The 14,612-nt window shown below is 40.7% G+C and overlaps 1 protein-coding gene across 1 annotated transcript in view; it reads right to left on the reverse strand.

The window, feature by feature from the left end:
• Positions 1–14,612, reverse strand: part of LOC145400804 (voltage-dependent T-type calcium channel subunit alpha-1G-like) — a 470,580-nt gene that overhangs the window by 332,538 nt on the left and 123,430 nt on the right. The window contains exon 12 of the mRNA XM_080273240.1: positions 5,230–5,386. Coding sequence (XP_080129366.1) covers positions 5,230–5,386 — 157 coding nt within the window. The remainder of the gene's footprint in view (positions 1–5,229; positions 5,387–14,612) is intronic.

The raw sequence follows: 14,612 nt of genomic DNA on the forward strand, positions 1-14,612 counted from the left end.
GTCTTTGTGAGAGGAAACATATCCTGGACAGATGGGTGCATCTGATAAGGGAAGGTAGGATATCCAACACAAATGTCAGCCTAAAGAATTTTAAAAGGGAAAGTTTGGAATCAGCAGATCTGGTGTTTGGCCCTTGGCCTTTGACTGATGCTGCTACTGAGAGCAGGGCAACAGATACGATGCAGTTGGGGAAGGCGGCATCTGTGTCTGGGTTGACTGCTGAAATACTGAAGGTCTCAGGAGCTACAGGAGTGGGTTTAGTTACTGACTTGAGAAATCTGATTATATATGATGAATGAATGAATATGTTGTCCCAGATAACTGGCTGACGAGTGTGATTGTCAGTGTGTATAAAGGGAAGGGTGATGCCCTGGAAAGAGGAAGTTATGGAGGCATGAAACATTTTTTGAGCAGATAATGATGGTAATGGAGAGAGTCCTAGACGGTATAATAAGGGGAAGAGTGAATACTGATGTGATGCAGTTTGGGCTTATGCCAGGCAAAGGGACCACCGATGCCATATTCACTGTCCGACAGTTTTAGGAAAAATTTATAGGAAAGAAAAGGGAGCTATACTTTGTTTTTGTTGATTTGGAGAGGGCCTTCGACAGAGTCCCTAGGAAGGTGAAGTGGGCAACGAGAAAGCTAGGGACCGAGCAGTGACTGGTTAGAGTGGTTATGGCTACATATGTTAACTATGTGGGTGCTCACACCCAGGCAAGAGTGAATGAAGATTTGAGTGACGAGTTTTCCTTGAATACTGGCATGCATCAGAGGGTCGGTCTTGAGCCCCTTAAAGTTTGTCATGGTGCTTGAAGCTCTCTCATGCCATTTCAGCAATGGGCTACCATGAGAGATGTTATATGCTGATGACTTGGCAATGATTGTAGAGAATGAAATGGCGGCAGAGGAAAGATATGGGAAGTGATGAGAGGCTGGGGCACAAGAATTTGAGGGTAAATATGGATAAAACAAAAGTGATGATATTAAGGGCTGGTGGTAGTACTGTAAAAGCAGAGGGAGTGTGGCTATGTACAGCTTGCTACAAGGATATGGGAGTAACTCCTTTTATGCAGTGTTTATGACAAGTGGGTGCATAGAATTATGTAGTGGTGTTAGAGGTAGGTTGTGAAATAAAGCTGATTTCATGTACGTATGCCACATGATGGGAAGAGCATACAGTTTCTGCCAGGCATGAAAGGACTGATCTTGCTGGAGAGTCTCTTGACTGTATGGAGGAGATTTATTAATAAGAGGAAGTGTTATGTGCCGGAAATGGGGCTGTGGCTGCAGTAAGGAGTGGTTGAAGAAGTTCAAGGATCTGCTGCCTCTCCTAACACTGAGATGGCTCCACCTCCATGCTTAGGGATCCTTGTATGCAATGAATTAGGAATGTAATGATGTGTGACTTGGGCAGTAAAGGAGGGAGATATTGATTGGCTCAAACATACAGAACTGATAATTAGATGGATGTGTAGTGCCTGGAGGGGGGGGGGGACTAGGATTGCAACTGATGAGTTGAGAGGAAGGACAGTACTTGAAAATGTTCATGTGGTGATGAGGAGGGGTAGACTGAGATGGTCTGGGCATGCTGAGTGGATGAAGGATGACAACTGGGTGCAGAAGGTGAGGGATGTGAATGTTGAGGGTAGGGGTATGATAGGCAGACCAAAAAAGACCTGGGATGAGGTCATACAGTGTTACCTCAGGAATAAGGGACTGAATAAGGAGGCTGCTGGAGATCAAGAAGCATGGAAAGCCACCATTAGGTGACCAAGGCCAATTCATGCAACCGTGTTGGAACTTTTATGATACAAACTATACGAACTCCAAGTTCCTTGCTCTTCTAGAAGCCCTGGGCACAAACTGCCTGTCAAGTCAATCAAAAGACACTTTTGATATCATCCACTCATTCTTTTTATGGTACCAAAAAAGACTCAGATACTCTATACTGAGTAGGCTGCAGAAGCATCGAGGATGCTTAGCTGTATGAATAACACAGGCTTCATGTGCAAACTGGCCTGGATGAGAGCAAACATTATGATGATATATGCTTTGTCTGCTTTGCATCCCTCTGCTTGGTGCTGTTGCTTCAAAATATATTTAGAACAGGGCACTGCTTAAAAAAAAAGAAAGCACTTTTCCATCAAGGGTATAGATCTGGTGGCCACTGTAACTGCCTTCCTTGATAACAGCCTTTACAATGCAAGAGGACTCATTTTGTCTGCACTTTCCTGCTCATCAGTAATTCTTGTCCATTTCAAGCCCTTCTTCTTGATGAATGAGTTGAATCAGCCACATTCTTTAAATCCCTGGGCTTCTTGACCATGCTAATGTGCCGCCAATGCATACATGAACTTCACCTTTTGTACCTTCTGCCAAATACACAGGCTGAGTTGAGCGGCACTCCTTCCCTTTCTTTTCTTGCAGTCAAGAAAGTTTGGTACTGCTCAGCTGTAACTTGATCTGCAACAGACTTTAACTCTCCCATCCTCCAGCAAGACACCATAGGCATTAAAAACAGCCAGGATTTTTTCTTTCCTTTTGTAACTGGTACTGTCAAATCATTTCTTCTTCTTAGTGTTGATCCAGTGGATAAATTTTACTTTCTATTCCTGTTGCAGGGACTTGCATGGTTTCACTGTTTGCTCTGGAGGAAGCATGATTGTGGGCAAAGCTGAATGCGTGGTAATCAAATGTCCTAGCTCCAGACAGCATATTCCGTGGGGTATGTATCTCCTGGCCAGAGTATGTTTGAGTGATGGGAAAGTGACATCACTGGCTGGGGGTGTGTGCAGTGAGGTACTGAGCAGTCACACAGCCCATGCTGTGGCAGATATTGTCACCTTCATAAACAAACTGAAAAAGTCAAATTTTCTACCTTTTGGGAAAATGAAAAAAAGTCTCATTTTCTTAATTTTCATATTAATTCAATGTTCATTCTTTTATAACTTCCTGATAGACGGACAAAAACTTTCATATACTTTTTTCATGTGGAAAGTGTTATCAAAATAAAATAAAGTAAAGTGCCTTGGGCAACTTTATTGGTAATGTTTACATATGACTTAGGCATAATGTTAGGGTGAATTTTAGGCACAAACCATAAGCTAGGGGAAATTTTTGACCACTCACATCTTAGATATGGCAAAGGCAACTATACCAACAGGTGCGCCACATGATGAGGAATTGATTTAGGCAAAAATCCAGAAATCGCCGGAAAATGACTTACGCAGTTTGTTTACGAGGGTGACGATATGTCTATGCACGGATAGAAAATGTCATATTTAGCCATGTTTGGATTTATATCCCACAGTGCAATGGACCTAACTATGTTATCTTTTAGAAAATAAGCAACTGTCTGACCTGTTTTTGGCAATCGGTGTTATGGGATAGCACATTACTGGCAAGATGACTGTATTTTGAAAGCACCCTTTCCTTGATCCCTCGTAAGTTTCATGTGTCACAGTTCCCAAATCATAAATGAACAATGGGCTATGTTTACAACTGCATAAACAATCACTGCAGGCCAGGCCATAATTAGGATTTGTGTTCTGGTGAGGATATTACATGACTACTACCATCATCTATGAATAACAAGCCCTTTCCATGTAAATAATACCCTGGGTAACAAATATTTGGGTACTAAGGACCACAGACTAAACTTCTGGATGAATAAACCACATTACAATACATAAAGATAGCCACACCAGACTACAACTAACTGCTAAGTTATGAATGTAAGGTGGGTGTCTACTGCAAGCTGCACTGTACAGTGATCACTGAAGGGCAACTATGTTTTTTTTTGTTTTCTCCACAGGGATTATACAGGACTGGCTGTTTCAATATTGTGTCTTTAAATAAACTGAATGGAAAGTTAAAGTGGGCATCACACCTTGATGCAGAGGTTAGCAACCTTTGATTCAGAAGCCATATACAGCCATTTCATATGAGATGTAACACTCATACTTCTTGCTTAAAAAAAAAAATTAATTAAAAAAAAAATATAATAAAGGTGAGACAGTCACAAAACTAATAACTTATCACTTGAAACATCAAAACTGCATTAAGCCAACAAAGCTATCCATAATATGATTCATTATACTGGTAATCATAAAGCTACAGTATATTCTTAGATCTCTGTGTTGACAGACTATACCTGAAGTCAGAGGATGCTATACTGATATGACAGTTTTTCTAACTTCTTTTTAGTACCACAGATTCTTAGAAAGAACACCATTAAATTATGTGTAATCAACTATTATGGATTCATGCAGAAATGAAAATGTACTGTATCACTTATAAAGGCTGCAACATGCTAGCATGCACTGGTCTTGGTCACCTATGCATCCTTTGCAAATACAATCTAGTTTTTCAAAGCTATAACAATGCTGCTACAGTGAAACACACTGCAAATTATAATAAAGTTTTTGATGATCTATTCTCAAAGTTGCAGCATCACTTTTCTACCAGTAAAGAAAATACTTGTTCTTCTGCACTCTAGGTTGCTGACCTCTGCCCTAGTAAAACAACAGCTCACCAAAACTAAACTGCCATATATATCATCTCAGTGAAAGTCCTGTTAATTTATTTTAGTAAAACAAATATGGTGTGATAAATGAAATAATAAACTTTCATGTGTTTCAACAATGTCACTATGAAATAAACTAAATAAATCATTTCAACTAATTTAAACGCACACATCTTACAATAATACAGAAATTCCTGAGCTGCCAGCATCATGAAATAAAATTGGTATGAACAGGCAGTTGATGAGTGTGGAGTAAAAATTCTAACTGGTCTTCCTGCACCACTACATCAAACAGTCCCAACAAGAGAGTATCTTAATGTCTCAATCATCAATCAATAAAATATCTCCTACCTGCTAATATTGTACAGCACCAAACACAATTATGAACAAAGGATGATATTTCAAATTTCAAAGTCTATCACAAGCTAGCACCAAACTGAGGGGACAAACCACAGTCCAGTACTAGCGCTAACAACAAATGATAATACATTAAATATTCCATCTACAAAATCAAAATAAGTTCATCTTTAAAATACAAAACAATCATATACAGTAATATACGAATGTGTTTGGTGTTAAAACATCTGACACCCTTGAGAACATGCCTGGGCTGTGCCATCAAACCAAGGTGAAAACCATACCGAGTACAGCATGGCTTGAGAAGTGTTGGTCGGAGCAGAGGTCAGCATCTTCAGACTCACCTGAAAAACAGTCACTGTGGCCCACAGGAAGTTGTCAAAGTGCATTCTTGTGCAGAGGCACCCAGACTCAGGGTTGAGGACCTCACGGCATTTACAAGATCCACTGCCATCCGCTCTAATGCAAAACTTTCCACCAAACAGAAACATGCCTAGCACACTGAAAAATAACAACGGACATGGCAATACTAGACATGAGATGAGCAAGTGAGGGAAGTCTGGAAACTGAGTGACTCAATACAACCTGCAAACAAGCAATGGTGACCCAGGCTCACGAACTCTTAAAATGCACTGTTCATCACAAAACAAGACAGTGACTCAGGCTGACCACACATTAATACTGTACTGTATTAGGAAGCCATTTTACACATACACATAAACAGAACACTTTGATAAAACATGAAGATAAGCTGTAGTGTTCATGATGGAACACACAAGACATGAGCCAAATTTACAAAGCTGCTTGGATGAAGGTACGGAAAAAAAAAAAAAAAAAAAAAAATTGAAACTGTACAACTGTGATGTTCATATTACCACAGTGTTAGAAGTGTACATAGCCACAGCTCACAGACTACCATCCATTTTGTCTGCTGTATCAGTTGCACCAAACAACCACTGCATATGTGATAGCAGCATACATTGGCCTGATGTGCATATGGGAGCCAGAGCATTATATCTCTTGTGAATACAAGATAATCTAGCCAACATATAAATGACTGAAAGCCTTTCAGGGATAATGTGAAGACTAAGGTATTTCTCCTGGATTAATTCTAATACTGACTGCTGTGGTCAGACCAGACAGTACAAGGCTGTAAAAAGGTGTCAGGCTGGGTCACCAGGTCACAGCTACAGGTTACTGGATGCCTTAGGTAGGTTAAGGTTAGAAGGCCATTTCAAGGTGTTCAAAAGAAAGGACTTTAACACTGAAGAGATGCACCCAAGTGAGCTTAACAAAAAATAAAAAAAACAGAATGAAAAAACATATTTAAGCTTATTCAGTAAGACAGGAAAAAAAAATTATGAAAAAAAAAAAGCCATAATACATCTCCTCCAGGAGAATATGCATATACTGTATATGCAAAACTATATACTGTAACAATCCATCACAAGAATACTATAACCACACAGTTGCCTCCTTCAGTGAAAGTCATAAATCACAAAGACAATCATGAAGTCAGGGTAGCAGGTCAATATACAGTACAGTACTCAAATGCCTACCTAAGAACGCTACTAGACACTGCTTTTTTTCTAGCAAAGTTGTATATCTGTAATCAGATGGTCAGTTCTCACAATGACTGTGGCTGCATGTCCTTGCTCAGGCAAAGCCACCATCCACTACAATGAGCCACACTACTTGAGTTACTACGATATGCTAGAGCCACTGGTCGAGTCTGTGCAACAAGGGTAAAACTTCCAGCACAGCACAACTACTGTAGGCTACAAGAAGAGGCTGCTAAAACTATCAATTACTGTAAGATGCAACACAATACATACACAACCATATCTGCTTAACAGAAAAGTGTGGCATAAAATTACTTGACAGATCACATCCTCAAATAACTTATTACAGTATTCAGCATGTCTACAGGATGATATTGTAATTCTAAATAGATTCGTACAATCAACATAGTGTAAAGGGTCTAAAAACCTGCAAAAAAAAAAAAAAAAAAAAAAAAAAAAAAAGGGCTAATACTACATAAAATCATGTTAATTCAGTAAATCAACAGTGTAAATGCACTTTAAACTCATTTGCTTAACCTTCTCCGACTGCTGCATCTAGTGAGCACCAGAACACTCAGTTTTCCAAGCACAACACAAAATCTAACTCACTTTTTAAAAAGTTTTCAGTAATACCAGATCTTATCATTATTCTCATTTTTAAAAATCATACCTGTTCTTGATTTTGCCCTGTAAGTTTTTGAAAAATTTTCACATTACATTTCCTTTTTCCACTACCATAAATGTACTTTTCTGAATCTGAAACTGATAATGTCCTAAAATTAAAGTCTTGGACACATGGATATGGACGACATAAGAAGCCATTGCAGCTGGTCAAGACAATATGCGCATCACTATAACTACTATGACAGTTTTGAAAACTGTAAGAGGTTTTGTACCTTTCTTTCTAACCTGACCACAAACTAAAATCTGGTACACAGCGTAAATATATATTTTTTACCAGTACCAGCGGTGACCCCCTGGAGCCATCCACTGGGGTGAAGTATGTTCTCACTTGCAGCTGCCATCCTGGCTCAGCAGAAGCTGGGAATGCTTATCAAACTTAATGGACTTTGAAATAAAGTGGTACAGATTTCAGAAAATCATAGAGGAGAAACACTATTCCCAAGAAACTTCAGGTTCTGCACTGTACATACAGTACTTCATAAATTTCTTATCTGTCACCTGCTGACTTCCTTAGCCTTGCTTTTTTGCCATTACTGACTCCAGGTTTTTGTTTTCATCTGCTGTGTTCTGCTCTGTTTTGGCCAGCCCTCTTATTCTTTCTCTTTTGCTTTCTCTTGAAGCAGTGTCCTGTGCTTGCACAGGTCTCTTTCTCCTTGGTATACAAAAATACGTCTCCTGCTTCAAGTTCACATTCGTCTATATGCCAACCCTATATCTGCCATCTGCCCTCATTCTTTTCTGCTCTCACAGAACAGTTGGACAAACCAATCATCAGCTGTGACGGCTCTCACTGCATCTGACCACTGAATTGTTGACCAGTAACTCAATTGCTCCTGGAGAAGCCTTCCCTGTCCTACAGGAATCTCTTTATGTAGTACCTTCTAGTCTGTTTCTTTGGTAGAAGATGTCACTTCCCCTGCTGCTCATTAGGATAAAATCAACAACCTCCAGTCCGGGCTCATCTTGAAATTCTGATCTCTGAAGAATCTCTTCTGTTATATAATCACCAACTTCCAGTCTTCCAGAAGCCCAAACCTAGTCTCTGTTCTCAAATCTATTGCATAGATCACCTGAGTCTAGGTCTCAGACCCAAAGAACAGACCCCAATTCTTCACTCTCATCTTCTCCAGTATGGACCTATATCTACAGTCTGTGTTCCTTCTGAAGCATGGACCCATATTTCCAGTCATTAGATATACTCTATGGACCCAGTGTCTCCATCCTTTAGGTATGGACCCAGTCTCTGCTCCCAGACCTCATGCCCAGATACTCAGTTCTTCCTGAAGCACAGACCTAGATTCCCTAGCCTCAGATCATGGATTCCATCAATTTACTGATTTTGAGGCACCAATTTTAAAGTAACTACTGCTGTATGAGTGTTGCTCTCACTTCTTTCTTCAGCTCAAATTGCCAATCTTGTAGCACAGACCCTGTACTTTGCTTGTTAATCCTGTGGTGTCAGTCTCCCCACAGACTCTGCTATTTTATCAGCACCATTCTATCTGTTTTTGTTTACCTTCAGGTGAGTGCTAACTTTCGTGTTATAAAAGTATCAGCCCAGAAGTCTCTGCATGACTAGTTCTTGTCCGTCTGCTGCTAGCGTACTGTTTACTAGTCCTAGATCTGTCACAGAGAGTGATTCTCTTCTTTCTTGCTCTTTTCTACTTTTGCTCAAGCACCAATGAACTCTTTGGTGCTTAATTTTGAGCACTTCCCCTTGCTACCTGTTTCAAGCATGTGTCTCAATAGTACTGTCATTGTGGACACTTCTACAAGTCTCCCCTCTGCATCCACCTTCATATATCAACTTGCTGCCTTTGTTCTCCATACTATTAGCGAATACTTAAGCCTTACCAGAATATTCCTTATCTTTTCTGGTTGTTTTTGTTTCATCCAATGTGGAAATATTTAAGGGCAGCTAGCATTTAGGCAGTTGCAGAATATATATAATTTTGATGTGTTTTGATTTCTTACAATGAAACTAGTCTCAAACACATGTAACTTTTGTTCCAGGACAATCAATCCACAGACTGCTTATTTTTAACTTCTCAGTGACAAAATTTTGCCATTGCACTGCTACATTTCATCCTTACTTCTCCTGACCAGTTCCGAATACTGTACTACAGCAATGTCTAAACCAATGTTTAAGCATCACAGCTGCAACTTGTGTAGTAAGCACAACATCCCCTAGGTATGAAAAAATGAACTTTCTTTTACTCAGGGTATGTGTTTCTTTAAGAGAAATGAAGTCACTGAATGCACAGTGGGGCTGGATGCGATGGAAATGGAAAATGTGAGTGCATTTAAGTAAATGGGTAGTGTGATGAGTAAGGATGGAAGTTTAGAGAGTGAAGTGCTTGAAAGGGTACAACTGAGAAGAAATGTTGCTGGTTCTCGAGAGCATTGATAAGGAACAGGGGAGTGAGCATGGAAGTAATAAAAAATTTAAAAAAATGTTGCATGACAGTACTGTGATACCAACTCTAACATATGGAAGTGAAGCTTGGACCTTGTTGGCAGGATACGAGTCAAGAGAGAGCAGTGGAAATTACAGTCAAGTCGCCAATGGCACGTGCTTCTATGGCACAGTTTTCTGTGACACGGCAAAGTGCCAGAACCCCCCAAAAACGAACCACACGCATAAATACCTATGGAGTAGGCATGGTAAGGTTTGAAACATGTGGGCAAATTCCCCTGGCGGTTGGCGTGCTCCCCTGTTTGTAAACAAAGAAGATGGCGAGCACTTCAGCTCCAACTGTGAACTTTTTTCTCTCTTATGAGGAAGTTATACTTCACCAAATTCATTGTGTTAAGTAATGAAACATTAAAGATTCTTTGGGTATTGTGAGTAGTTTACATGTTTGTTCATAAAACCACTATGAAAGGGTTAGTGATGAAGCACCTATCTCTGAGCTAAGACGAAGTATAATGCCTCCCATCATCATGTACATAAGAATTATTATTAATGTGTTAAATGTGAGTTTTGTTGACACTTGAGCATACAAACTTTATCAAATAAACTTCTTCAATCAGTGCTTGACCAGGCAGCCTCCTCCATCTTTAATGTTTTGGTTGGTCAGCTGATTTGTGACTACAGGTACTTGGTCGAGCTTTTTCACTCGATCTGCAGCACATGGTATTGCCCAAGTAGACACCAGGCTGATCACCCTCCCGTTTTCTGTGCCTATTGTTATGTGTAATACATGTACTGACTGACTGCTTGATTGTGTGCGTGTGTAAAGCGGGGAAAAATGGGGAAAAGTGGGGTGAAAAAGGGGACTTTGGGTGAATGTCCAGAATCAAATTCCATTTTTCCCATAGGTTTAGTTATTTCTACGGCACGGTTTTCTATGGCATAGGTGCTGTCCAGAACCAGTTAGCTGTGCCTTAGTGACTTGACTGTAGTTATTTGAGAGGAGCATGTCGTGTTACTTGGAGAGACAGACTGACAAATGAGGTGAAGGATCATTGTGGCATGGATGTGGATGTGATAGAAAGTGTTAGGAGGAATACACTGAGGTGGCCTGGCCATGAGGAGAGGATGGAGAGCGAGAGATGAACGAGGAGAGTGTATGCGAGTGAGGTGGAGGGGGGGGAAAGGGAGGGGGAGGCCAAGGATGAGATGGAGGGATGGAGTGGAGAGGTATATGGGAGAGGGGGTTGTGAGCTGGGAGCAAGGCAGTGATGTGGTACTGGACTGAGCAACATGGAGGCAATTTGTTTGTGGCCACCCCTTACGGAATTGAGGCGTCTGGCAATAGATAAACAGACAGATATATCTCTGCGGTGATAAATATACATGCAGGGTAGATGACAGTGAAAAAATATTATATCAGATCTTTGTTTGATCACAGCAGTGTAAATAAAGGTGTGTAAATGAGTAGCACTGATGTGACGTCAAAAGATGACAATGATAAGTCACCACCATCCATGGTGTTCGGTGTGAAACTGTGAGTGTTGGTTGATAGTGGAAGGAGAGCAGGACAGTTGCCACAAATGCAAACATTTGTTTTTCTCAACTCTGGTAGAGGAATCTGAAGTACACCTGTCACGTGGGCACAGCCTGAGCTGTGACTTTGACTCCACAGATTAAAAATGGCACTGTCATTCTCATTCTCAACACATACCTACAGCACCATAATACAGTATTATGTCCATTTTTGCAGCCAGTTAGGAAAATAACCCTTCCTTCCAGTTATCTACATCTTATTTACTTATACTGCAAGGGACTGATGTTGGATTTCAACATTACGAAAAAGCAAATAATGCATGTAAGTTTATTGCATTTAGTAAGCAGATTCTGCTGCACTGGTCTGTGCCATCGAGTCTCCAGCCTCTTTCCAATTTTTCTTTCTTTCCCAATTTAGGTGTCCTGACTTCCTGTTGTTAACTCACTGTTGTTGATTCAAGTTCTCTCTTCCATTTTTCAATGTGTTCCTAAAAAAAAAAAAAAAAAAAAAAAAAAAAAAAAACTCACTGACCTTGCTACTTGTCTCTGTTCTTTCACTGGCTCCAACACATCAATGTGTCCAGTGTACTGTATAATGAACAACTGTACAAGGTTCATTTTACTCCTTGCAGCATCTCCTTTCTTGGTATGCTCAGTAGCACTGCTCCAAGTTTCAATAACCTACATGCTGCAGCAACAATAATTACAATGCATAGTGTTTCCTGCCTACCTGGATGCATTCTTCCTGCTTCCATAGAGCTTCTTACATGTCCTCATTCATATCTACTGATTCTCATTCTGCTGACCAGCTTGGTACCGTAAATAATGACCTGATGCCTTGGTTGCCAACCTTATACTGTTCACTGCCGTCCATCCTCCATGGCTGCAAGCTATTCTGCCAGGTTCATGTTGTGGCCATATAGCTACATGACAATCCATGGTCTTTGCTGCCAGCTCTACAGATTCATTGCAGACCATATCTGTGGTCGCTGATTGCTGCCTAGACACATGTTCCAGTTCCGTGGTCCACATAATCATAGAAAATTACAATCAACCTTCCAATGAAACCAGCGGAAACCATTCTAGAGGACCACCACCCTGTTCCTGCCTAGATGAGATTTTGGTTCAAAGTCTGTGACAATCCAGCATTCTGGTCATCGTGTCACAGGCCAACCCTCCTGGCTAAACTATTATCAATCACCCAATAATAATAATAATAATAATCTATCTATCTATCTATTGCCAGATGCCATAATCCCATAAGGGGTGGCCATTTGACTCTGAGTTATTTGTTTTACAGGGAGGGGCACTAACCACTTGTTGACACGTAGGGAGCACGTAAGGTTTGGTTATATGGTTACCACCCAGCGTTGTAAATGGTTTCTTGGCTTACAGGAAACCATTTGGCTTGTCACTCAATGTAAAGCCACCTGTAATGGAAAGAAAAGCAATAAGAAGTGACAGGAAAGATGGGAGAAATAGGAAGAGAGGAGGGCAGGCACAGAAAAAGAATGATAAAGGCTAAGGAAGAAGTAGGCAGCACTATATCAAGTGAGTGGATGATGGTCGCCACCACCTACCACTAATAATAACAATAATAATAATAATAATAATAATAATAATGACAATAGTAATGATTAAAAAAAAAAAAAAAAGTCAATTTTGAGATGCAATAAGTATCCCTGTAAAATCTTTTATTTTCCCTGGGATGATTATTGCTTCCATGGCAGGAAGCCATCTGAGTGTGCCTAGCGCATTACGAAGGTTGTTTTCTCGGGCATGAAAGCATACATTCCTTTCTCATATCCTCTGACTAATGCATTGGTTTAATCGTGCTTGTTCTAATGCTCTCCGCAACAAGGAAAGGGCCTATAAAAGAACATCTCTTTTATGTTTCTGCCCGGAATATAGTTAAATCTGTTCTTCACTCTGCTAAAAATAATTTCATCCGTACTAAATGCTCTCAACTCTCCAACTCGAATTCTTCCCGCTCCTTCTGGCGCCTTGACAAAAACCTTTCTAACAACTTTACCTCATCATCCTTCCCTCCTCTTTTCCACTTTGATGGCTCTGCAGCTATTTCTTCTACTGATAAATCAGATCTCTTCGCTCAGACTTTCTCCTCCAATTCCACCTTAGACAATTCCAGTGCTGTTCCTTCATCACTTTCCCCCTCTGACTTCCTCATGGCTGACATTAAAATTTCTTCAGGTGATATATTTTCTGCAATCACTGGCCTCAATATGAACAAGGCATATGGGCCTGATGGAGTCCCTCCTGTTGTCCTCAAGAACTGTGCTTCTGTGCTTACACCCTGCCTAGGTAAACTCTTTCACCTTTGTCTTTCAACTTGTACCTTTCCTTCTTGCTGGAAGTTTGCTCTCATTCAGCCAGTCCCAAAGAAGAGTGACCATTCCCAACCCTCTTCTTTCTGACTGTCAGTATGGGTTCTGTCAGGGACGCTCCACTGGTGATCTCACCTACCTTTCAGACTCCTGGTCATCCTCCTTTCAGGACTTTGGCAAAAGCTTTGCCATTGCACTTGACATCTCAAAAGCTTTCCATTGAGTCTGGCATAAATCTTTAATTTCAAAACTGCCCTCTTACGGTTTCTATCCTTCTATCTATGCCTTCATCTATAGCTTCCTTTCTGGTCATTCTATAGCTGCTGTTGTAGATGGCCATCGTTCTTCTCCCAGATCTATCAACAGTGGTGATCCTCAGGGTTCTGTCCTATCATCAACTCTCTTCCTTTTATTCATCAATGATCTTCTAAGCTGTACATCTGATCCTATCCAGTCGTACAATCATGAGTCCACCCTTCACCTTTCCATTCAATTTCTGCAATGTCCATCTCAGCAGTTACTTCAACAAACAAGGGATGAGGCTATGGCACACCTAATGTCTGACTTGGCTCGTATTTCTGACTAGAGTAAAAATAATCTTGTTGTTTTTAATGCATCAAAGACTCAGTTTTTACACCTATTAGCCTGTCAAAATCTTCCACATGAGTACCCATTGATATTTAATAATATCCAGCTCAATCTTACATCATCCATGAACATGCTTGGGGGTTTCATTCACACGGGACTTATCTTGGAAAGATCAAATTGCATCTCTCGTAAAATCTGCTTCCAAGAGACTGTGTAAGCCGACTCCATGCCTTCTTTACCCCTGCACAGTTGTTGACTTTATACGCGGGTTTTATTCGCCCGTGTGGAGTACAACTCTCATGTGTGGTGAGGCTCCCCACAAACAGCTCTTCTGAATAGGATGGAGTCAAAGGCCTTTTGTCTCATCAACTCTCCTCCTCTTACTGGCTCCCTTTAACCCCTGTCTCTTCGCTGCACTGCTGCATCTTTATCTCTTTTCTATCGCTACTTCAATGGTCACTGCTCCTCTGAACTGTCTGCTTGCATCTCTCCACCTCTAAGACAGGTCTGTAGCACCCATCTAGCAACAAACCCTCATCCCTTTTCTGTCCAATTCTCCACTGGAAGAGTTAACTGTTACTCTCAGTCCTTCATTTATG

Source organism: Coenobita brevimanus, chromosome 53 (assembly GCF_032717465.1).
Source record: "Coenobita brevimanus isolate Jiangsu-jjx chromosome 53, ASM3271746v2, whole genome shotgun sequence".
Classification (NCBI taxonomy): domain Eukaryota; kingdom Metazoa; phylum Arthropoda; class Malacostraca; order Decapoda; family Coenobitidae; genus Coenobita; species Coenobita brevimanus.